This window comes from Rhineura floridana, chromosome 8 (genome assembly GCF_030035675.1).
Source record: "Rhineura floridana isolate rRhiFlo1 chromosome 8, rRhiFlo1.hap2, whole genome shotgun sequence".
NCBI classification, from domain to species: Eukaryota; Metazoa; Chordata; class Lepidosauria; order Squamata; family Rhineuridae; genus Rhineura; species Rhineura floridana.
Window position 1 is genome coordinate 38,099,619 of NC_084487.1, and position 23,647 is coordinate 38,123,265.

General features: G+C 40.7%; 1 protein-coding gene across 3 annotated transcripts in view; it reads left to right on the forward strand.

Annotated features, from left to right (window-relative positions):
* The window catches only part of ABTB3 (ankyrin repeat and BTB domain containing 3), a 326,024-nt gene that overhangs the window by 267,161 nt on the left and 35,216 nt on the right, over window positions 1-23,647 (forward strand). For all 3 annotated transcript variants that reach the window (XM_061638952.1, XM_061638953.1, XM_061638954.1), the window contains exons 5-9: window positions 8,964-9,129; window positions 12,470-12,559; window positions 18,223-18,324; window positions 22,644-22,737; window positions 22,851-22,986. In XM_061638952.1, coding sequence (XP_061494936.1) covers window positions 8,964-9,129; window positions 12,470-12,559; window positions 18,223-18,324; window positions 22,644-22,737; window positions 22,851-22,986 — 588 coding nt within the window. The remainder of the gene's footprint in view (window positions 1-8,963; window positions 9,130-12,469; window positions 12,560-18,222; window positions 18,325-22,643; window positions 22,738-22,850; window positions 22,987-23,647) is intronic.

Sequence of the window (23,647 nt, forward strand, 5' to 3'; positions counted from 1 at the left end):
AGACTTGACAAAACTCCTATTTGCTGTCTATGTGAAATTAAATAAGTGCAGGTTGTGAAGTACTTGCAGGCCACAGTACTTGGCTAGTGAGAGTTGTTTGGGGTGGGAAAGAGATGATTATCTTGTGGAAGGTTGATGGGTAATTTTGGAGCTAAGGGAGTGTGCAAGGAGGTTGGTTAATCTATGTGTGCTGATGAATCAAATGGGAAGGGATCCATCCATGAGGACTGAAATGAGAGGGTAAAGCATTCCATACAACATCATTTTTTTTTCTTTATTGCTGTAGCTTTCCAAGTCAATTATGCAGGCCCCAATAGTGTCAGTGGTATAACCTTAGAAGAGGTGGCAGTGGGAGGTGTGGTATGACTCACAAAGGGACCCTGCACTTCTCAATTTGATTTAGATAGGAGACATTCCCAGCCCTACCTGAAGATGCCGGGGATTAAACCCGCAATCTTCTGTATGTGAAGCAGTTGATGTACCATGGGTTACTCCACTGAAAATAAATGTAGCCGTTTATAGTTAAACTTACCTACTTAGAAGTAAGCCCTATTGAATTCAATGAGGCTTATTACCAGGTATAAGGTTGCAGCCTAAATGTATGGTTTGATATATCCAGCCAGTGGTATTTTTGGGAAACCTGTTCCCTGCCTGTTTCACCACCATCACCCCATGTTGTTAAAAACTACTCCTGATTCTCTTCAGATATGAGTTGGTGTTTCATAAATGAATTTATGGCTCACTTTAAAATGAAATGCTACCTGCCAGACAAAACTGATGTCTGATTGCAATCTCTTTTCCTGTTTCCTTAGGTGGGAGCCAAGTGTTGATGTTTCTCCAAGGATCTCTCCCTACCCCCCCCCCACTGTCTCCAACCGTTGCCCAGGACTTTGCCCCTTCTATTAGTTCAAAACATCCTTTTCACCAGGCAGCAGAGAAGCTCATTCACTAGTTTCAAGAATGCAGACACTGAGAGGATTTGCCTTCATGTTAGTACCGTCAGATACTGGTATATAACAAGGAGGGGCAACTTGTGGCCCTCCAGATGTTGCTGGGCAAATGCTTGTGGACTTCCCACAGGCATTTGGTTGGCCACAGTGAGAACAGGGTGCTGGACTAGATGGGCCATTGGCCTGATCCAGCAGAGCTCTCCTTACGTTCTTAATTTCCATTATCCCTGACCTCTGGCCATGCTGGCTAGGGCTGATGGAAACTGGCAGGTTCCCCAGCACTGCTGTGTAACATTTTTTCTTCATTTGTTGCATACTTCAAGTGAAAAAGTCTCCTATGAGTGCTTCCAAACTTGTATAGAGTGTCTTTTCTTCAATACTACACACATAATTCCATGGTCTCCACCACCTATAAGCAAGCTACGAACCTGATTCTCCACCCTCTTCTTACCAATAGGGAGGGGGAAGAAAAAGTAACACAAGCAGGATAGAGGATCTTGCCCAGGGCTCCTGAAACCTGTTCCTTCTTCAGCTCTTTCAGTTTGTTCGGTTATCTCCAGATTACAAATAAGAGGCTAAGCAGTATGACACTGAGAACTAGTGGCCTGCCTAAGACCACCCAATGAGCTCATATGTCTGAATAGGGCTTTGGTCTGAATTGGATATCTTGCTACTCTGGATTTTTCTTAATCAAACAAGGCAAATATTCTGTTGACTTAATACGGTTAAAAATTAAGCACTCCTTTTTTTTTTATACAACTGCCACTGTTTGATCAAAGGCAATCTGTTTGAGTTCTTTCGTGCTGTAATTTAACTCATGAACAAAAAGGAAGAACACATATGCTGTTAAGCAACAGGGCATAAATAACTAATTGCAATATCAAGAGAGGTAGCTTTGTTAGCCTGTTGCAGCAAAAACAACCAAGAGTCTTGCAGGTTCTTAAACGCTGGCAAATGTTCCCACAATAAATATTTTAGTCTTTAAGGTGCTGCAAAACTCTTTTATTGTTTAATGCAAATAGGAACTCCATGCAACCTGAACATCCTAAAAGGGTGTTTTTGACACGGGAACATGTAGTTAGGGAAACTGCCTTTTCCCAAGTTAATGTTTTATGTAGGAAGGTGTGATGGGTGTCATTGTGTTTTTAACACTCACTTCCTTGAGTTTGTTCCTTTTCAAAAGGTGGAGTTCAGCTCTGGCAATGCGGAAAAATTCCCAACACATCCATAGGGATTAAGGTATCTCTCCTCTGAAGTGTGCTACAATTAATCACAGTCTGGGTAGATGTCCTAATGCACATAGCTGGGTTTTTTCCAATTAGCACATGTTCAGCTAATGAGGGTAATCCTTTTGGCTTGTAAAATTTCTGTAGTTATGTGAGTAATGCCAAATGCAGAGTCGTCAATAGGATTGAGATATGGCAGGTGCCTGCTATGTGCACTTTACGGAAAGGAGGAGGAGTAGGAGGAAGGAGGGGATTGGATGGGGAGGGGAGTGGTGAAGGAAGGAGGAGGGAAGAGGCAAGAGGGAGGGAGAAGGAGGGGAGGGCAGGTTTGATCATTTGCATGCTTTTTGAGTTCAGTGGGATTTACTCCTGTGCAGTCATGCTTAGGATAGGTGAAACTGAACTGGGGGAGGGGCAGGGAGGGGAGAAGGGCAGGAATGAGAGGGGGAGGGGAGGAGATTGGGTGGGTGGGCACTGGGCAGAAGGGAAACCCCTTTCCTTTCCAAAAGGAAAACATTGTGAACAATATCATTGTTTTTCAGCGTTTCCCCCACCTTTTTATTCTGCAGCAGGCACATAGTCTCCCACCCAAACTTAAACCAAAGCTGTCCCTGGCCACATCCACACCAGACCTTTATTTCATTTTACACAGTCACGGCTTCTCCCAAAGAATCCTGGGAAGTGTAGTTAGTGAAGGGTGCTGAGAGTTACTAGGAGACGCTCTATTCACTTCACAGAGCTACAGTGAGAGTGGCTGACTGTTAAATCACTGTGGCTGCTGGAGCTCTATCAGGGGAATGAGTCTCTCAGCACCCTTCACAAACTACACTTCCCAGGATTCTTTAGGGGAAGCCATTGCTGCCTCAAGTGAAATAAAGGTCTGGTGTGGGTGTGGCCCCCTGATTAGCCAAGCCAAGCAGCTGTGAGTCTGATAGTTGGTTCGTACTGAGCATGCCCGACATTAGCGTTGAATGCTAAATTTCTTAAATTAATTAAAAATCAGCCAGGCATTTTTTTAAATTCTAAACTGCAGAAGATGAAGGTCAGAGTATGGGGAAAGGTCAGTAATAGGATTACAGGTACTCTGTGAACATGGCTGATTTTTAATTAATTTCAACAAATTATGAGAACTCTTGACAGAAAAAAGTCCAAAAGGAGTCTGGTTTATTTCTCTCTCCTTTTACACTTTGAACTCTCAATTCTCTCTGACTATTTTGTGTGTCACCATAAAAATTTAGAGGGTTGTTAAGCAAATGTTTCTGAGTTCAGGACTATAAGTTTTTTAAGGTTTTATTTCGAAATGAGGTTATGGGAAGCATCGGAATGGCATGGGGGAGTATTTTCAATTTAACATTGCGGAATGCAAAAAATCCATGCTGACGATAGTATAACTAATAGTATACAGCTACTCTCGTGGCTGTATAATATATTTAAAAGGTGATCCGCAGATTGATTGATTGATTGATTGATTGAGATGATGATAATGCCGGATGCAAAAGAATCCTGCATCTTTTAATAGGTGCACGTTTTCTGCGCAACTGTTAAAGGAGCAGGAACTCTGTCACCTTTTCCATCTGTCAGCCCTAAGCACCTGAGTGCCTCTTCCCCTTCCCCCAGGCATTCACAGATATTTAATTCTTGCTGTTCCTGTGCTCATTTTTGTCTTAATGGGTTTTAAAACTAGGTTGCTTTGATATTTTATAGTTTGATTTGCAAGCCGTCCTGGAAGGTCTTATGGCCAAAATGCAAGACTCTAGGCATTCACAGATATTTAATTCTTACTGTTGCTGTGCCAAGTTCTTGTTTAAAGAATTTTAAAACTGTGAGTGGCATTGATATTTTATAGTTTGATTTGTAAGCCGTCCCAGAAATTTAAAGGTCCAAGTGTAAGATCATAATAATCACTTTATTTATATGCTGCCATTCCATGCAAAAATTATGCTCAAAGCATGACAATACATTACAAAATCAACAGTCTCAAGAACAATTTCATAATAATAGCAACAATAAAACAGCAGCAAATGCAGTAGCATATGAAAAACATTTCAATGCCATAAATGTAACAACATTACACCTCCTGGCATTAGGAAAAATAATGTTAGAAATATTTTAAATGAATAAACTGAATAGCATTTTAATTCATTGGAATCTCAGCTTTCTTTAAGGGAAAAATGGCAGAACATTAGTTTCTGGCAGCATATATCTGCAGAACTGCATGATCTGTGTTTCTGATCCACAGCCATAATGCTGCAGCAAAAGGCTAGACTGTTCCGGGATACACCTGGGCATTCCTTGAGACCAACACACAATACATCTACATCACTCAGTGCCTCAGCACTGGATGACTATTACTGAACACATGAACGGTCTTTGTTTAAAATATTGTGTAAGAGGCGATACATAATCTGTCTGGGCTGTTTGATTGTGATAACTATTTCACACAAGGGCATTATCCATTGATAAAAGTTATTAGCTGATGAGCATGCATGGATGACCTCAACCATACCCATATCTTTCTCCCTGACACCACACCACTTCTTGCAAACATAAATAAATAAAATAAATCTTGCAAACACAGAAGGAGATGGAAAACAATGCAGGTAAGTTTTGAGCACACCTATTGTGAACAGACCTTAGCACATGCTTTGTGTATGGAAGGTCCCAGTTTCAATCCATGGTATCTCTAGTTTAAAAAAGGATTGGGTAGCAGGTGATGGGCAAGCCTCTGCGTAAGATTCGCTAGTCAGAGTAGACAATACTGGACAAGATGGGCAAATAGTTTGAACTGGTATAAGGCAGCTTCTTGGAGCAGATGTTTGCAAAGTAAGAGAAAGACACATCAATTAGAAATGAAGGTATATCATTTGAAGAAACTAAATAAACAAATTTTAAACAAATAAAATTTGAGGTTTCATGAGTGTAGAATTTGACTTTTTTGGCACACGGTATGGATGACACAAGATGATTCTGTCTATGGGAAGTAGTTCAGAATTGTCAACAAAGAAAAAGAAGGAGAAATGTGTTAGTCAATGAAAGCCTTGTTTTATTGTTGGACGTTGATGCATCAAGTGTGATGATTGACAGCACCCAGTTCACCTTTCATTCATTTGTATCAAGGGTAGGAAACCTGTATCCCTCCAGATGTTGTTGGACTACATCATCCCCAACCACTATGGCCAGTGATCAGGGGTGGTGTGAGTTGTAGTCCAACAACATGTGAAGGCCAAAGGTTAGGTATCCCTGATGCATATCCATTGAGCTTAGTCTGGCATACATTGGTGTAACCCATTTTATCTTCAAAACAATGCAGTGACCTGGGATAGGTAGACCAGGGGTCACCAACACGATGCCCTCCAGATATTATTGGACTCAAATTCCCATCAGCCCCAGCTAGCACAGCCATTGGTTAGGGATGATGGGAGATGGAGTTCAATAACATCTGGAGGGCACTACATTGGTTACCCCCCAGTTCAACTGTGAGATAGCTCAAGGTCCAGTGGTGAGCTTCATAGTTCAATGTGAATTTAAACCTACTTTCCAAAGTCCATTGCTCTACTTGAAGTTCATTGCTTGTCTCCCCTACAAAGCACTATCTTTCCAGTTCCATTTTCACTATTTATAAGTGAAATGAAGGAACCCCAAATGCATTTATCTTTAAAAATTACAAAGAAAGGAGAATTTGGTGATTATCTACTTCTGTGACTTTTATGGGCTAAGAAGCCACAGAAAATAATGGATTCAGATGCACATGTATGATAGAGGTGAAAAGGAATTTTATACAGTCAGCAGTCTTTTTTTGCCAAAGAAAATGTGTTCCTTGAAAAAGATTGGCATTATCTTTGAACACATAATGCTTGCAAGCAGCCAGTCCATGTTTTGTTTTGGGGTGTTTTTTTGTTTTTGTGTGTGTGTCTGTGTGGCACTTCAAAACTTGCAAGCAATCTCTTAGGAGCAGATCTGTACATCTGGGCAGCTGCCTTTAAGCAGCTTCACTGTATTTGCATTGGCCAACATTCTTAAGTATTGCTTGTCTTGACATTTCAACAACGCTCGTAGAAATAGTTCTTCCTTTGCACACTCAATTTCACACCTCATTACTTCAACAGGCACTATTCAAACAGGCAGACCTACAGGTTTATGTTACTTAACCATTTCTTGTAGGCTTTCAGCGTGTTCTTCATCTTTTTTCTTCTTCTTTTTGGCCTCTTCAACAATTTGTATATTTCTTGTCATACTTCATTGGGCTGGTACAGACATAACAGGTCTAGCCTCAGATTAGAAAAAGCTGCTGGTTTGTACACTGTTTCTGCAGCCCCTTGCTGGCACAAACGTGTCTGTCACAAATGTGTCTTCTCCCTCTTTAGCCATAGGAGGAGAGACTTGATCAGGCTCAAACCTTGGTTAGCCAGGGTAACTGGTTAGCTTGAATTTAAGATGACAATTGCTGATGTAAGTGTTGAACACAGTTCAGACAAGAGGGAAAATTCTCTGCAGATAAAGAATGAGCAATTTTTCAGTTCACATTGGGCTGTTTCCAGCAGTAGTGTAGTGGCAAATTCAGGGTGCCTTCATGATAGTCACAGCCATGAAACGTCAGCCATGCCTCTTTTCCCACTCTCCCTTGCTCTCCCTGTCATCTCACGAGGCTACTCTCCACTACAATAGATTTCCCTAGGAGCCAGTCAGCATTAAAGGGGAGGCTGTGTGTTAGCTACTGAGAAGAGTCTACTCTTCTCATCTTATCTCCTTTCACTTTGATTGGTTCCAATCAACATGAAAGGATAAGGACTTTGCTTGGTGGCTACACGCTCAGTTTTCATGCTAATTGGCTCATACATACGGACCTAGCTGGGACACCTGCTCCCAAAAAAGTAAGGGGTCTATTACCCACCCACCTATCCCCACAGTTCTAGGCAACTACACCCCTGGTTTGCAGTAGTGGCTTTGCCTTAGCAGAAAACACTTTTGCTTGCACAAGCTGAGCAGCTAATTTTCCAGTCTTCCACACTAACTTAAGTTCCTCCCTGCCCCCAAATCTGATCCTTAGATTTGAGGGGGACCCTCTGGGGCAGAATGCAGAATAGCACAGAAGGCTGAAATAGATAGGAGGTGATGATAATTGGGTGCCTTGACTTGTGCAAGCAAAAACCATTTTCTGCTATGACAAAATCACTAATGGATACAACCTTTGGTCTCTTAACTCTTAAACAAAGGCCCCCATCTGCACTATCCATTGAAAGCAGAACCGTACCACTTTAAACAGTCAGGATTTCCCCCAAAGAATCCTGAGAACTGTAGTTTCTTTTGGGTCCTGAGAGTTGTTAGGAGACCCCCCCCCATGCACCTCACAGAGCTATAATTTTCAGAGTTCCTTGGGAGAAATAATTGATTGATTCTATGGATTGATTGATCAGGAAAAGGAACTGGAAATTGTAGCTTTATGAGGGAAATAGGGGTCACCTAACAACTCTCAGCGCCCATAACAAACTACAGCTCATTCTGGGGGAAGCCATGACTGTTTGAAGTGATAGGATACTCCTTTAAATGTAACGTGCAGGTGGGGCCACAGTGAATGCATTCATCCCATTCCATCTGTACTAGCCCAGCCAGTTGCTGTTTATGACACCCACCCTAAGATGGCTTCTGCTGAGCAGAAGGAATTGCCTCTATTTTACATTCTTGTTACGCTGTTGGGATTGTATAGATAAATTGCTGCATAGCCATAATAAATTGCTTGTTTTGTACTTCTAAACTCAGTTTTTCTGGTGTAAGAAGTTGCTGATTAATTGGTAGATTATTGCCATCTGTGGCAGGAGTTCTCAAACATTACCTGCGTCAGTCAAGAGGGCCAAAGTTGTTCAACACTGCTTAAATGCACCTTTGGATGCAGTGGCCATCAAAATGCCCATTCAAAGTAATATTGCACTGAATGGTGGTTGTTTTTAAATAGTGCAGCTGCTTAGCAGCAGTGATAACAACCATAATAAATTGTGTACTTTGTGATAAAGCCACAAGATTTGGTATATAGAAGCTATCCCCTAAGAAGCTCAGATTAAGAAAGGGAGGCATTCTTATTCTCAAAATTCAAAATGGCTGACTGTAACTAGTTTGGGATAGTTATATAAATAATCTGACGATGATCTCAGATCCTATAGGTCTGTTTTGCATTTTATTATTCAAAGTGACTGATTTTGTAACTAGTTGAGGGTTGTTATAAATAATGTTATATTCACATTATAAACCCATTGTGATCTCAGATTCTGTGGGTTTGATTTGCATTTTCTTTGTACTTTAGCACAAAGTGCGCTAATCAGGCAGGAATTTATCTACAATTATTAATTAAACTATCTGCAATGGAATTTAATGGAATTCTTGGAAATCTCCTGTAATTATCTTTAGAATGGGAAGGTTTTTAATATCAAATCCTCTTTCAGAGATGGCATCTCACGGAATTAGCTTTAAAACTAGTTTTTAATATCCAACATGTGCAGAGTTTGCCATCACTGCATCTCCATCCTGGAAAAATCTATGTGGTTTTGAATTCCTGCTTGCTGCTTAATGGACAGGGTCTCTGTCGGGGGTAGATAAACATAGCTAGAAGGTCCTGTTAGGAATAGCTATCATGGTGAGGTAGGATTCATTGTATCTACATTCTGTTTATTATAAGGGTCGTTTGTAGTAATGGTGGGGAATGTCATTCAAAGACAAAATGTGGCAGTGGTAAAACAAATGGCAGAAGTTTTTTTTTAGGTTATTTCCTAACATTACTGTTTTTTTCAATTTGCAGAATTGATGACTGCTTCTGTGCTTCTCGGAAACTGGATGCAGTAGCTACAGAAGCAAAATTCAAGCAGGACCTTGGGTTCCGAATGTTGACCTGTGGCCGAACAGATCTGGTCAAACAGGCCATATCTTTGTTGGGGCCTGATGGAATTAACAGCATGAGTGAACAGGTAAAAAGAAAGAAAGAAAGAAAGAAAGAAAGAAACCCTATTTAAATTTATTTTAAAAAATCAATATGAAAATGTGAAATTATAACTAGGCCAGGTTTGAGGTTATTATAATTCATGAAGCCCTAAAAACTTGGGTGAAAGTACCTTAAGGACTCCCTGATTCCTTATGCTCTTCCTCCATCGCTGAGGTCTTCTGGTGGGCCACTTTTTGTGGTGCCACAGGCCCCTATCTTTCAGCTGGTCTTTACCAGAGTCCGAGCCTTTTATCACTGCTCATTTTTAGATGTCTTCTAAAAACTATTATTCAGGTAGGCTTATCAAACCTGAGATTCTTTGCCAAACATCTTTTACTGATGTGTTTTGATATTTTAAAAATAATTTCCCCATGTTTTTTAAGTTGTATACTGCCTTGTGATATTTTATCTGACAGTGTTTATCAGTATTTAAATAAATGTTTTTATTGTATTTTAAATGAACTATTTAAGACAGGTGTGGGAGAACCTTTAGCCCTCCAGATGTTGATGAACTACAACTCCCATCATCCCTGGCCATTTTCCATGTCTCTTGGGGCTGATTGGAGTTATAATTCAATATCTGGAGGGCCAAAGGTTTCCCAGTCATGATTTAAGAAAATAGCCTTTCTTAATAGGCACAAGATTCTCAACAGATAAGAACTCATCAGAGTTCCCCCCCTCCACTATTCTTTCTTACAGAGCCAAATGATCTGGTTAAACTTTTCTAAGTTGTGATTCAGGATGTGGACTGAGTGTTTACTCCCATAGGAGTCCTCCTTGCAGGGTGGAATAACATCTCCCTTCCATATCCACCTGTTCTCTCACCTTTCCTGCATTTAAGAAATAGGTTGTTTTTTCCTGTGACTCTTGTGCAGCACATGATTATCCTTTCCTGACTGTATCTGTGGCTAATGCCATTGTCAAAGTTAATACTAATCACAAGGGATATGTTGATCAGCTGCAGTGGGTTTTTTCAGATTAATACAAATTGCAGTCAGGACTTCTTTGTAGTGAAGGGTCAGCTAATCTAGTTTTCCTCCAAACAGGGCAGCATTTCCCTAGAGCTAGCAACTTTCAACAGTTCTGTCTGGCATTTCATTTAAAATTAAGTCACTGTGCACCATGGCTGAATATACAAAAGCATCTACTCTTCTAACCATTAACAATATTGGCAGTGAGTATAAAGTGCCCAAGTCTAACCTGTCAAAAAGAAGCTCATTAAATTGCTAGGGGAACATTTTCACAAAAGAAAGGCCCAATGTTCTGGTTTTTGTACAAGAAAAATGTAACAGAATGGAGTCATGAATCTGAAGAAGACAGTGGGATTTTAATGTTCAGCTTGGTGAAGGCAGGGCAATGTTCATAAAAACCTAGCAAAGAATTTTTGCAAGAAATTCTTAAACCATGCCTCCTTTTATTGAAAAATTCCCACATCTGATTTGTAATGACAATTGCCTGGTTCAGATGCTTGCTGGCTCTACTACAATCAGTGGAATGTCACCTTATGACATCTAGGAAGTGGGCCATCTCAGTGGTGGCACCCCCTCTCTGGAACACCCTCCCAGGTGCAGTTTGGAAAACAGAAACAATAATTACTTTTAAATGCCTCTTGAAGATACTCCTATTTTATATAGGCTTTCTCTGGATTACGAAGTTCTTATTGATATGTGTATTAACTGTTTTTATTGTTTTATTTTGTGATTTTATATTTTGGTTTTAACCTTATGTAAACTGCTTAGGGAACATGTATATTAAGCAGCAAAAATAGTATTAATAAATAGATAAATGATACTTATCTGCACTAAAGATCTGGTTCCTGTAGTTGAGCAGGTGGTTTTGTATACTCTGTCTCCACTGTATGCATAATTACGGGATTATGGAACATAGGCACTCCATGTTTTATTTACTTATTTGCTATGCTTTTATCATGTCCTTCCTCCAAGCTGCTCAAACCAGTGTACATGGGTCTTCCCTTCCTATTTTATTCTCACAATAACTCTTGAGAGGCAGAGTGAATAGCCCAAGATCACTTGGTGATCATGAGCATGGTAGAGAGGGTGTAGCATGCTGACTCCTCAACCAAGGATATAAGATCAATGCCTCAAGCAAGCATTTTAGTCAGCCCAATATTAATCAAAGTGCAGAAAAACGCAGGAGCAGCTGGTGGGGAGGCACTGCTGCAGACCTAACCTCCTAGCAGCAGCATCACTGCTGTGTACCGGGATAGTGTGGGGATGGGGCAGGGTGGTGGCAAGGTCAGGGCAGTGCTTGCAAACCAGTGGAGTCAATCTCGTGCTCATGCCAGTGTGCCCCTACTGCTCCAACCTCACCACCACCGTGCTCCACCCCTGCCCCATCTTGGTACATGACAATAATACTACTGCTGGCAGGCCACGTTCACAACGCACTCCCCCCTTGCCGCTGCTGGATGCTTTCAGAAGAATGAGAAATCTAGTTTTATTATTTACAGTCAAACTCAAAGAACTGCCCATGATTAGCTGCCCATTCCTAAGGCCTGGCTATTCTGTTCAAGAAGCCACATCAATGGCCATGTGAAATCCAACTGCATGGAGGTTGATCGGAATGGCAAACTGTTAGTGTGAGTGGCTCCTGACATAGTACGGGCAATTCTAACCAGGCCAGTGGAGACTGTGAATTATGATTTGAGTTTCAAGTAATTGCCTATATAAATGTTTTGAGGTATGAACTGGGCCTAATTCATACCACAGCAGTGAACAAGTACTTAGGATGGGTATAACCCAAAACATTGTTAGCGCAACAGCACAAAGCGGTGTGGTATGTTGATATCACAGTGCATATGGCTGAGTGGCAGGGAGATGCACCTGCACAGATGTTTTACATATGGTGTGTTAAAGTATGTTGGATTTGAAAGCTTTTTTTAGGAACATGGGGAGCTGCCTTACACTAAGGACCATCTTGCTCAGTATTGTCTAAACACTCTGCCAGCAATCCTCCAAGTCTCAGACAGGAGTCTTTTGTAGCTCTACCTTGAGATGCGTGGGAGTCATGTGAGACTTTTGGCATGCAAAACATGTGCTCTGCCACTGAGCTGGAGCCCTTCTTACATATTAACAGCTATATTCCTCAGCAAACTTACTTTTCTGTCCTAATGAAATAAATGAGACTTGCTTCCACGTAAACAGGACTAGGATAGGGCTGCCAGGCATTTGTGTAAACCAGGTGAGGGATTTTGGTTAGATATGCATGTTATCTTTCTGCTGAAAGGATACATTTAAAGCGCTGTTCTTTAAATAAAACGGTTCCATTGGAAGCTTATCAATATATTGATATTAATGTTTACACAGGGCATGACTCCACTGATGTATGCTTGTGTGAGGGGTGATGAGGCCATGGTCCAGATGCTACTGGATGCTGGAGCAGATCTAAATGCTGAGGTGAGACCACCATTATTATTGCAATTGCATATGTTTTGTTGACATCTTCATGAACATGTCAAAGTTATGGAGGGCTTCAGGGATCCATTGTTAAGGATGTTAACATTTGAAAGTGAAATGTCATTTATGGATCTTATCAGAGCAACTTGGTACTGAAGTAAAATATATTTAAGAGGACTGGGGCATATTTTATCCCTGATAAATGTTGTCTTTAGTGTCAAATCTAGGTTAAACATCATGGGACACCCATCCTGAACCACATTCGGGAGTTTCAAACCTCTGACCCATATGCCATATTCTCTACTCTGTAGCATATGATACATGAATAGGTGAAAAGCAACATCCCTTGGGAGTCAAGGCTTACTGAGTTGTGCTGCAATAGTCAGTTAGCAACACTATCAAACACAGCTCATTCATTGCTGCATCTGGGCTGTGCAACTTTCAACTGCAGACAAGACTTTCATTGTTGAGTTCTCATCCCTTTTTTTTAAAAAAACCCACATAGCAAGCTATATGTCAAGAAAAAGAGTTAGCTAGGCTGACCCTGATGTGCTAGTTTTGTAAGTGCAGGGAGACTTTTTGTATGGAGGAATATTTGGCCATATGAGCGCACACCTGCATTCTGCAGTAGTAAAATCCAGACCAGGAGTGGCAAACCTTTGGCCCTCCACGTGTTGCTGAATTACATCTCCCATAAGCCATAGCAAGCATGGCCAATGGTCAGGGATGATGGGAGTTGTAGTTCAGCAACATCTGGAGGACCAAAGATTCCCCACTCCTGGTCAAGACACAACTTTACCCCTTTATTGAGAAGCAGGCCAACAAATGACTTGTTGGTGCAACTCTGGGAGGCAACGGTAGCTCTATTACAAGCAACAGAATTTGGCTTGAATCAGATACTACCTTTGCAACGTGGCAGCTGTTTATACACCGCCTTGTCCTTCTTTGGGAACATACATAAACTAGAACTATGTGGGTGGATGAGATGACGTGCTTAGTTACTTCTCATGCTGGTGACATATGTCGTCCCACCTACCCAGACTTTAAATAGGGAGGCAAACCTTATATAAGCAAAAACAAGGACATTCCAGCCTCTGCTTCCAGTTCTTTCATCACTTCAGTCTAAGCAAAAGCACCAGCAAGGAAAGGCCCAGCAAGATCTAAATGACTAGTTATTACTCACCCTTCATTCAGACATTCTCAAGCTGATCTCCTTCCTCTACCTTTTCTCTCCACTCCCTTGCCTTTGTATGTCTAGTAAACTTGAGGCCAGGGCCTCTGCAGAGCTCTCTCTCTGTGTAGTTTTTTTAATTTGGGAACTCCCTGTTTTAGATATGCATGCTGGGGCTGAAGAGAATATGCCAGCATTGGAGATAGTATGTCTCTGAATTCCAGTTGCTGGGGATCACAAATGGAATGAGGGCTATTGCACTCTTGTCCTCCCTGTGGGCTTCTCATAAGCATCTGGTTGGCCACTATGAGAACACAATGCTGGACTACACAGTGATTTGACCTGTTCCAGTAGGGTTCTGGCTTTTCAAATGGAGGTTGAGGAAGACTTCAGTCTTCTACTTTGTAAGTTTATTTTACAAAACCAGTATGTCAATACAGTAAAATTTGGCTGGAATGCCTCTGGCAACAAATTTTGATTTTGGCAGTCTTTATAGCACAATCCTATGCTATTTACTTGGAAGGAAGGAAGGAAGGAAGGAAGGAAGGGGTGTAAATAAAATAAAAAATAAATAAAAAATAAATAATAAGTAAGTCTCACCGTGTTCAATGGGGCTAACTTCCTAGTATGTGTGTTCCTAGTATGTGGGATGTTTTTTTTTATTGTAGTCATTATTTGACAACCTCAATTTTTTATTTTCATTGAATATGTTGTGATGATTGTAATAATTTATATAATATTTTTGGTTAAAATCCAGCTTCTTGTTTTTCTGTCTACACCAAAAATGTATAGTTTGCCTACCAAATAGGCTCTTCCTATCTGTGATCGGAACTATTGACATATAAAAACAGTGTGTTATAGCTGTCAGTAACCATAATTTCAATATATGTGGTCTGAACATATTTATATTCCGTTTAGAAATGTGTCAGTTATCTTAAGTTAATTTATCTAAATTAGCATAAAAGAAAAAAGTGTGTTACAACAAACCAGTTCATTGTTTCCACAAAAATTAATGTAAATATGGCATAATGACTAAAAAAAACCCTGATATTTAAAGCTGCAGTGTTTATACACCCTTACCAGGGTGAAAATCCCATTAAAAACAATGCGACTTAATTCTGTGTAGGCATGCATAGGATTGCATTGCACATTTTACCATCCTACCAAGGCAGGTGTGTGAGAGGGAGAATATATATCTGGGACTTGAAATGTATGAAAATTAAGAAATTATAGCAAGAACAAAAAAATAACAACTTTTTGTGCCTCTTTTTAAATCATTGTTTAATTAATTATATCACTTTTCCTTCCAAAGGAGCCTGGGCAGTGCACAACATAATAAAAATGTGAACATTTATACACAATAATTGAAACATCTAAAATTACAAAACAAAAAACAGCAACATAAAATAACAAACCCAATATCAGCATTGCTGGATCCCAGAACAAATTTATATCCCAAAGGCCGCCCTAGGCAAACAAAAATGTCTTTAATCAATGTCTAAAAAGTGAAAATTGACAACAGCACTTTCCCAGGAAGTGATTTCCACAATTAAGTAGCTTTCTCAGTGTGTCACTCCATCTTGCATCTGCTTTAGGTCGATCTTAATGGAGTAAAGTAGGGCATATCTTATTTAAAAATAAAATAAGCGCAAACTATTTTATACCTTATGGTTAAAATAAGGTAAATGCATTGTGCAAAATTCCAAGACCAGAACACTGTGTCGAATTGATTTGGTTTGTTAGCAAGTGAAAAACCAATATTGTCTGGTTATTGTTTGTTGAGATATGTTGGTTGTTGACTTCAGTTCTCAGGATGAGATGCTAAGGTCTTCCAGCCTGCAGTGCTTCACTTGAGAAAGCTGTCCATGTGGGATAGGAAGCAGAAAGCCACTTAAACATAGAACGTATTTTCTTACCACAGTAGGCTTTAACGTTCATGATAGAAGCTAGCTTTTTAAAAGCATTACTTCTGAAACTTGCCTTAGAATTGATTTGCACAATCAAAACAGCCTGGTTGTTGCTGAAGCAATTGTTACACATTAGTGATCACAGACCCTTTTTAGTTGTGGGCTAATAGGATGCAATCAGTTTATTGCCTTTTAACAATATTAATTGCATGTAAGTAATTAAAACGAACACTTAAAAATAAAAAACCCACCTCAAGTAGGATTCAAGCAGGATCAGAACTGCAATGTTCAGGGAAGGGTGTGTGCTAACCCTTCACCCCTCTACTGCAATTGCATTGAAACACACACACCCCTCCCAGAGCAGCTATTACCCTGGGAGGGAACCCCCTGTTGGTGCTCCCTGTCCCTGAACACCACGGTCTCAATGATGCTCCCTCTGTAGCAGCTATTTAATTTTTTTTAGTGTACATGTTAATTGTTCATGCACAGTTAATTTCACAACTAATTTGGCCCTAAGTTTCTATTTAGGCTTTGCAGAGGGGTAGCACCTTAAAAACTAAGGGTAATATTAAATGTTTATCCTATGTAGAGTAGATCCATTGAGGTTAATAGACATGATCAACTTAGGTTCATTATTGTCAATAGGTCTACTCTGAGTAGGACTCAATTGGATACAACTCTAAACAGTTGTATTGTGGCATAAGTTGTTGTGGGCCAGAACCCGGTTTGTGAGATGTAGCAGTCTTGTCAGCTCAGACTTTGGCACATGTCTTTTTTAAAAAAAGATATTTTGTTTGTACCTTATGGGTCTGGAATGGGCCAAAATGCTGGTGAAAAAAATGTGCTATTTCTGTTGAAATTATCTTTCTACCACACATAAGGGCTGTATATCCCACATGCTTTTATACAGAACGAGCATGAGAACTGTAAATATAAAAATATATTCCCAATATTTTGCTGTCCTTTCCATTTCCTTGCTTACCTTCAAACATTACAAAGTGGCCTAGCATGGGGGTACTCTGAGCTGATGCTGAGATTCACGGACATCCTCTCTTATATGTGAAACAAATGCACAATTGGATTGGCAACTGCTCTGGCACACTCAGGAACAATCAACTACAGCTACTGTGATGAGTCCCTAATTCCTATTGTATTTGGCCAGTCTACCAGCTGTGGATGCAGCCGCAGATATATTTATTCCCCCTGTAAAAACGTGTGGGTGTGAGAGGGTGTACTTAACCCAAATCCACTGTAGTCATTTCAAAGAATCTTGTGTGAGTTCAAGGCTGACTGGTGAAAAAATGGCATTTAAGCATTAAATCTATATACACACTGACTGGTTTAATTCGGTTTACATTTTTAAGTGAACTGCCCTCCTTCATGCCTCCCAGACTAATGTATGGATTGAAACATAATCATCCTTCAGATTTAGCACTTTTCCATATTTTGCAACACAGTTCTCGGTTCAAGAGTGTACCAAAATGCATAAAAATGCATGTTTTAGGATAAAATAACATTTAGAAATGCACACATTGATATAAAATACGTACTTAAATATGATTTTTGTGCAGACTTTTAAAAAATCATTTAGAGATGCACAGATTAATGTGGAAACAGGACGGAACAGAATTATGAAGGAACACACGCAAAATCCAGCCATCTGTTTCTCAGGAGGCCATCAGCTGTGGAAACTTACAAGGATGGAGAGGATTCTTGGGCATTTTCTATGGTGTAGACTAAATTAGTGTGGGTTGTTGGTCTAGTCTTTTGGGCTTCATCGTTGCCTTGTGAACTGAAAGTGTTCCTTGGAACATAGCCAACACTCCCCCTTTGTCTGCTTATTATAGGAGAAGATGGATAGTGGTGGTCCAGCTGTCTTTCAGAGAAAGTTGTCCACCATTTCTTATCTTCTCATTCAGGAATCCCTAATAAGTTCTAAGGAAACCCATTGTTCCCTGGGATGCAATTTAAAACCACAGATCTAGATAATAATCATTCAGTCCGCAATCACAGCTAGTGGTAATGGATTAATAATAGTCGGCATAATGTAATAATAACTGGCATAGGCGTCTCTGTTAAAGGCACAGAAGAATGTTAAGGAAGTATGTTGTCTTGCTAATTAACATTTTGATTAGATAAAAAGAGGAAAATGCAGAGGGTTATATCCAGTGGTGATTTTGCCTTAGTGGAAAGAGTTTCCATTAGCCCAAGCTGGAGCACCTGATTTTTCACCAGTCTACTCCTATCTATTGCAACTCTCTGCGCTATATCCCATTCTGTTCCAGAGAGTCCCCCCACCCTAGGCGCAGCTTTGAGGGAGGGGGAAACCAGGGGGCTTAAGTGGGTGGGAGAGGCAGCAAAAATTGGGTGTCCGGACTTGTGCAACCAGAAACGCTTTTCCGCTAGGGCACCAGCACTATTGGATACAACCCACTAACTGTAACTTTCCAGAGTGCCTTTTGCATGCTTGCTTGCCTTTTCCTCTGTATCAAAGCGTGCCTGGCATTCTGATGAGTTTGTTTTGATTAGATGTCGCTTTTTTCTCAAGCTCCATTTATGAAAGAAAACTACTTTATCTGTTGTAGGTTGTCAGTACTCCTCATAAATATCCATCCGTCCACCCCGAGACCCGCCATTGGACCGCTCTGACATTTGCTGTGTTGCATGGACATATTCCTGTAGTTCAGGTATTGCTGTATTTCCCACTGCTCCATTTCATGTTTCCTTTCTCATTTCTTAGGTTTTAACTGGCACTCACCCCCATAATTGGCAGCCATTCACATATTGGTTCCTCCTGCTTCTTCTTTGTTTGCTAAATATATATATATATATATATATATATATATATATATATATATATATATATATATATAAGCACTATTATATATAATTGCAAGGAGGGCTCCAATCCTAAGCACGTTTACTAGGGATTAATCCCTATTGGACACAGTGAGTAAGCGTGCATAGGATTGCTCTGTAAGCCAATGTGAAGCTTAAGCAGGGCAATTTTAAAATGAAGTTGTAGTGGCAATGTCCTACCAACTCCTTTTTGGTGATGTCTTTTATGTATCTCTTTATTTGTTATTTTATCTAATGTTAGTGAAAATAAGGTTAGTCTTGTTTCTCCTCCCCATCCCTGCAATTGTTTCTTACATTCCAAAGCCAAAAAAAGTTTGACGTAGGCCATAGGTAAGAATACAGCTAACTAACGAGAATGTAGAGACCTATTTCTCTCTCAGAACACCCATCCAGTGAATTGTGAATGGTCAAAGCTTCAGGATAAACAAAACCAAGAATTCTTTCATGCGGTAGAATTCATGCCCAGGAGATGTGGGTTATGATCATAATCTTGGATGACATTTAAAATGCTACCACAGATTCACAAAGAATAGATCTGTCAATGGCTATTAAGCCATGATAGCTGAAACTGGAGCCTCCACATTGAGGGCGGCTTTACCTCTGGTTAACCAGTTGCTGGGAACGAGCGGAAACGTGATCTCTGTCATGCCCAGCTTGTGTGCTTCAGAGGGGCATCTGACTGGTCTCTTTCAAGGTCTCTTTCAACTGACTGTGCTCCAGGAAGGCAGTTCTTACGTTAACTCTAACAGGATGTTTCCGCATGGCATTGTTTTGTAGTGAATGGATGTGCTTATACCACATTTCTAATGTCTACAGCCTACATGTTCTTCAACCTTTCCTACTCCATCTGGTCATGCTACTGGTAGGGGTGGGCTACTACAGGACCATCATAGGATGTACTTCCTCATGGTGGTTCCATTGTTACTAGAGAAGTGTAGCATCTTCTGACCAAACCAATTTATCTACTTTAAACAAATTACATACACCAGATTTAGCTCTCTAATGGTTGCCAATGTGGCTGGATTGCAAGGTAAATTTTGCACACCTTAGTGTAGATCTCTAAATTTCTATACTACTACTTGAAAAACTGTAGATTATAAAAACTTTTATTGAATGGAGGATGGAAAGAGGCCCAGAGTGAGGCATAGGGTGCGCACATCCAACCTACTCTCTTTCCCCCTCCCCAAAATAACCATGTGCGTTCCTGATTCTTTTTCCCTAGGTATCTTATCTGGGCTTAAGCCTTTTTCCTTAAGAGTAGAAATCTAATACTTTTGAGTCTTTGAATTTTTTGAACGGTTAAACACTGAACAAATTACAAAGATCTTAGTTATTTCCAAAGAAAGAAAGAAAAACTGTTTGCATGATACCTGCCTGGCAAAGCTTTATTTATTTTTATTTATTATTGCATTTATTGCAAGAAGGTCAAGGTGGCGTACATGGCGTTCTCTTTCTCCCTATTATCCTCATAACAGCCCTGTGAGGTAGGCTAGACTGAGAGTTGGTGAGTGGCCCGAGGTCACCCAGTGAGCTTTATGGCTGTGTGGGGATTTGAACCCTGGTCTCCTAGGTCCTAGTCTGACACTCTAACCACTGCACCACATTTGACTCTCTGGAGAACTGCTGCCATTGTACCCGATACTAGACTAGATAGACCAATGGTCTGAGTCAGCAGAAGTTCACATGACTGCACTGATTTTAAATAAGCTAAGACTGACCTTGTCATGAAAGATTCCCCCAAACCCTTAGTCTTTGTTTACTACATCTTTTTTTTCCTACCAGAAACCTCTTTGAGTGAGGGCAGAAAGTCTTCCTCCTTATAATGGGCTTCAGAATGTTGCTAATTGATGCTTCTCTTGTAACACCTAGTTTACTGAAATCATTGGAGTTTAAGCGCACAAATTAATCATGTCCGATTGATTACTAGTTCATATAACGTTCAGGCATGTACATGGCAATTAGGTGCACTGTGTGCAGGAAATTGTGAATGGTCCACACTTGTTTTAATGACCAGGTATTACTGTGATAAACCTAATGACTGAAAAATAGTGTGTGACTTTTTTCCCATCTGAACTGAACTTTTCACAAGTCTGGATCCTGGTGTGCCCAAGCAAAGAATTTTCTCCGTCAGTGGCATAGGCCGCCATTACTTTGTTTCTTCAACACTTTTATAATAACTTTCAGGGAGAAAACGTTCTCAAGCCAATTTACAAGTAAAGGCCACAAAACAACAAAACATAATTTGGCAAAACATCTGCATAAAACACTGCACTTCAGTGGAAATCAAACCAAAAATATCATATCAGTAACAGTTAAAACTACAACTCATAAAATGTAAGTAAGTGACATTATTCAATTAAAAGAAGCCTGAAACATCCAAGTCCTTAAGGAGCATTTATGAATGGGCCTGGTTAAGCGACGGTTAAAAATAAACTATGGTTTAATGTGAAATGAGTCTCTGTTTTGCTCGTCCCCTGCTCCTGCTGTTGCTGAGCATTACGTGTGAACCAGGGGTCGTGGTTTGTTTCTTTTTTTAAAAAATGAGTGGAAGCTTTGGTTTAGTGCAGCCTTTAGTGCAGCCTTTAGTGCAGCCTGGTCGTCCAGATGTTTTGAACTACAACTCCCATGGCTGAAACAAACATCAAGCCATCACATGCTGGCTGGGGCTGATGGGATTATAGTTTAAAACCAGAGCTTGGAAAAGTTACTTTTTTGAACTACAACTCCCATCAGCCCTAGGCAACATGGCCACTGGATTAGGCTGATGGGAGCTGTAGTTCAAAAAAGTAGCTTTTCCAAGCTCTGTTTAAAACATCTGGAGGAAACCAGGCTGGCACAAAGTCTAGTTTAATGACACAAGTGAACCAAGCCAATCAGAGTATATTATTGCTCAACTTGTATTAGGATTGTTTGTAATGGTGTATTGAATTGGTGTTTGTGCCCATGGTGGAGGGCTCAAGGGATTGCTTCCCTGCAGATATGGGCATTGTGAAATATTCTCAAAACCCCTTTACTCTCCAGGTCTCACAGTTTGTCATTCCAATACAAACAACCCCACCCTTAAAGCGTGAGTTTATCTTAATTTTCCTATGCTGCTATCAGTGGGTCTTATCTCCCCAAGCATACATTTTTTTAATGCCTGCAAAGTATGACTCCATTTATTACATGAAAATCAAATGGAAGGTTATGTGGAAAGAAAATGGAACTCTCAAGAACGCTCAAGAAGGGCAATTGTCACACTGGCCTTAGACATCCTGTGAGAGCAAAATAGACAGCAGGGCCCTTGAGAGGCAAGAAGGTGGCTGCCTGAATCAAACATCAAGCCTGCTGCTGATGTATCAGGGCAACTCCCAGAGAAAGCTGGGAGTTGCCAGATCAGCCTTTGCAACAGGAATGGGGAACCTTTGGCCAAACTCCCACCATCCCTGATCATTGACTATGTTGGCTCAGACTGATGAGAAGGAGTCCAGCAACATCTGGAGGGTCACAAGTTCCCCACTTCTGTTTTGGAACATTCTGGGGGAGGGAGCTAAAGAGCTCCTGTACATTGTTAGGAGAGATTGCCATCAATGCAGGTTAGTGGCTGCAGTACACCCACTCCTGTTCCTGAGGCCTAACTTCACTCTTCTAGCACCAGGGCAGTATCCTTGTCCAGGGGTGATGTCATGCACTTTTTTATAGGAAGTCAAGAGAAAGCAAGGAAAGGTGTCTTGTAAACCATGTAGAGGTCTTTTGTTCTAGTAAGCAGTATATAAATGTGGATGGACGGACGGATGGACGGATGGATGCTTATTGGCACCAAGTAACAAAATGCTAAGCAATTGTGTTTGAGAGCTTAAATGCATGGAGCATAACATCACATTTCATCCAGTGCCTTCTCCTTTGCTATTTGCCTATCCCTGTCCCCCCCCCCTCGACAATGAATGAAACACTTTATGAGTGATCCACACCAGACGTGGGGCTGACAAAAACATCATTAAATTGGGTTGTAATTTGACAACCAGTCACAAGCCCAGTTGTCATATGAATTGGCCCTGAATTCAGTGTGCTTTAAGCCCATTGAACTTCCTTCTGTGTCAGATGAGCCTCCAAGTTCTTACTGACATATTTAAATTAGCAGCTTTAAATAGTGAATTTCCTTTTGTAGCTGTTGCTGGATGCAGGAGCCAAGGTAGAGGGTTCTTTGGAACATGGCGAGGAAAACTATTCAGAAACTCCCTTGCAATTGGCGGCAGCTGCTGGTAAGGATTTTCTTATCACGTATATTCCTTAGGTAAAAAAAAGTGACTGAAGGGAGTGAAAAGCAGACTTTTTAAAAAACAAAAACACACAACCTACTTATATTGATTTACAGGAAATTTTGAACTGGTTAGTTTGCTTTTGGAGCGAGGCGCTGACCCCATGATTGGAACCATGTACAGGAATGGAATTTCTATGACTCCTCAAGGCGATATGAACTCCTTTAGCCAGGCTGCTGCACATGGACACAGGTAGAGTTGGAATGGTGCTACTTAAGTATTTTGTTTGTATCATGATGCAAAATGTGCAAACTCCGCTTCCGTCTTGTACATCAATTTCTACATATATGTGTGCAACCATTTGTTTGTTTTTCATCTTTAAAAGGATTAGGATAGATTACAAGTAGCTATTAGCCGTAGTAGCTAAATAGAACCTCCATGTTCAGGGGTAGCATGTCTGAATACCAAAAAGCCAGAGACAGGCAATAGGAGAGGCCTGTTGCCTTCTGTCATTGCTGAGCTGTAGGCAGCTTTCACATGGGAGGTGGGAGTCAAGTCAGAACTAGGAGATCAGCACCAAGAGAACAAGATAGGAATCAGAACAAGCCAAGAGCCAGGAAAAAAAGTGGGAGGAAGAATATTGTTCCTCAGGTAAAGTTCCAGCCTGAACAGGAAGCCTATTCCAGACAAGGAGGACCAATAATAATATAAGAAGAGCCTGCTGGATCAGGCCAATGACTTATCTAGTTCAGCATGCTGTTCTCACAGTGGCCAGCCAGATGCCCATGGGAAGCCAGCAAACAGGACCTGAGCGCAACAGCACTCTCCCCACTTGTGATTCCCAGCAACTGGCAATCAGAGGCTCACTGCTTCCAACAGTGGAGATAGTCATGCTCATCCAAGGTGGGCAGAG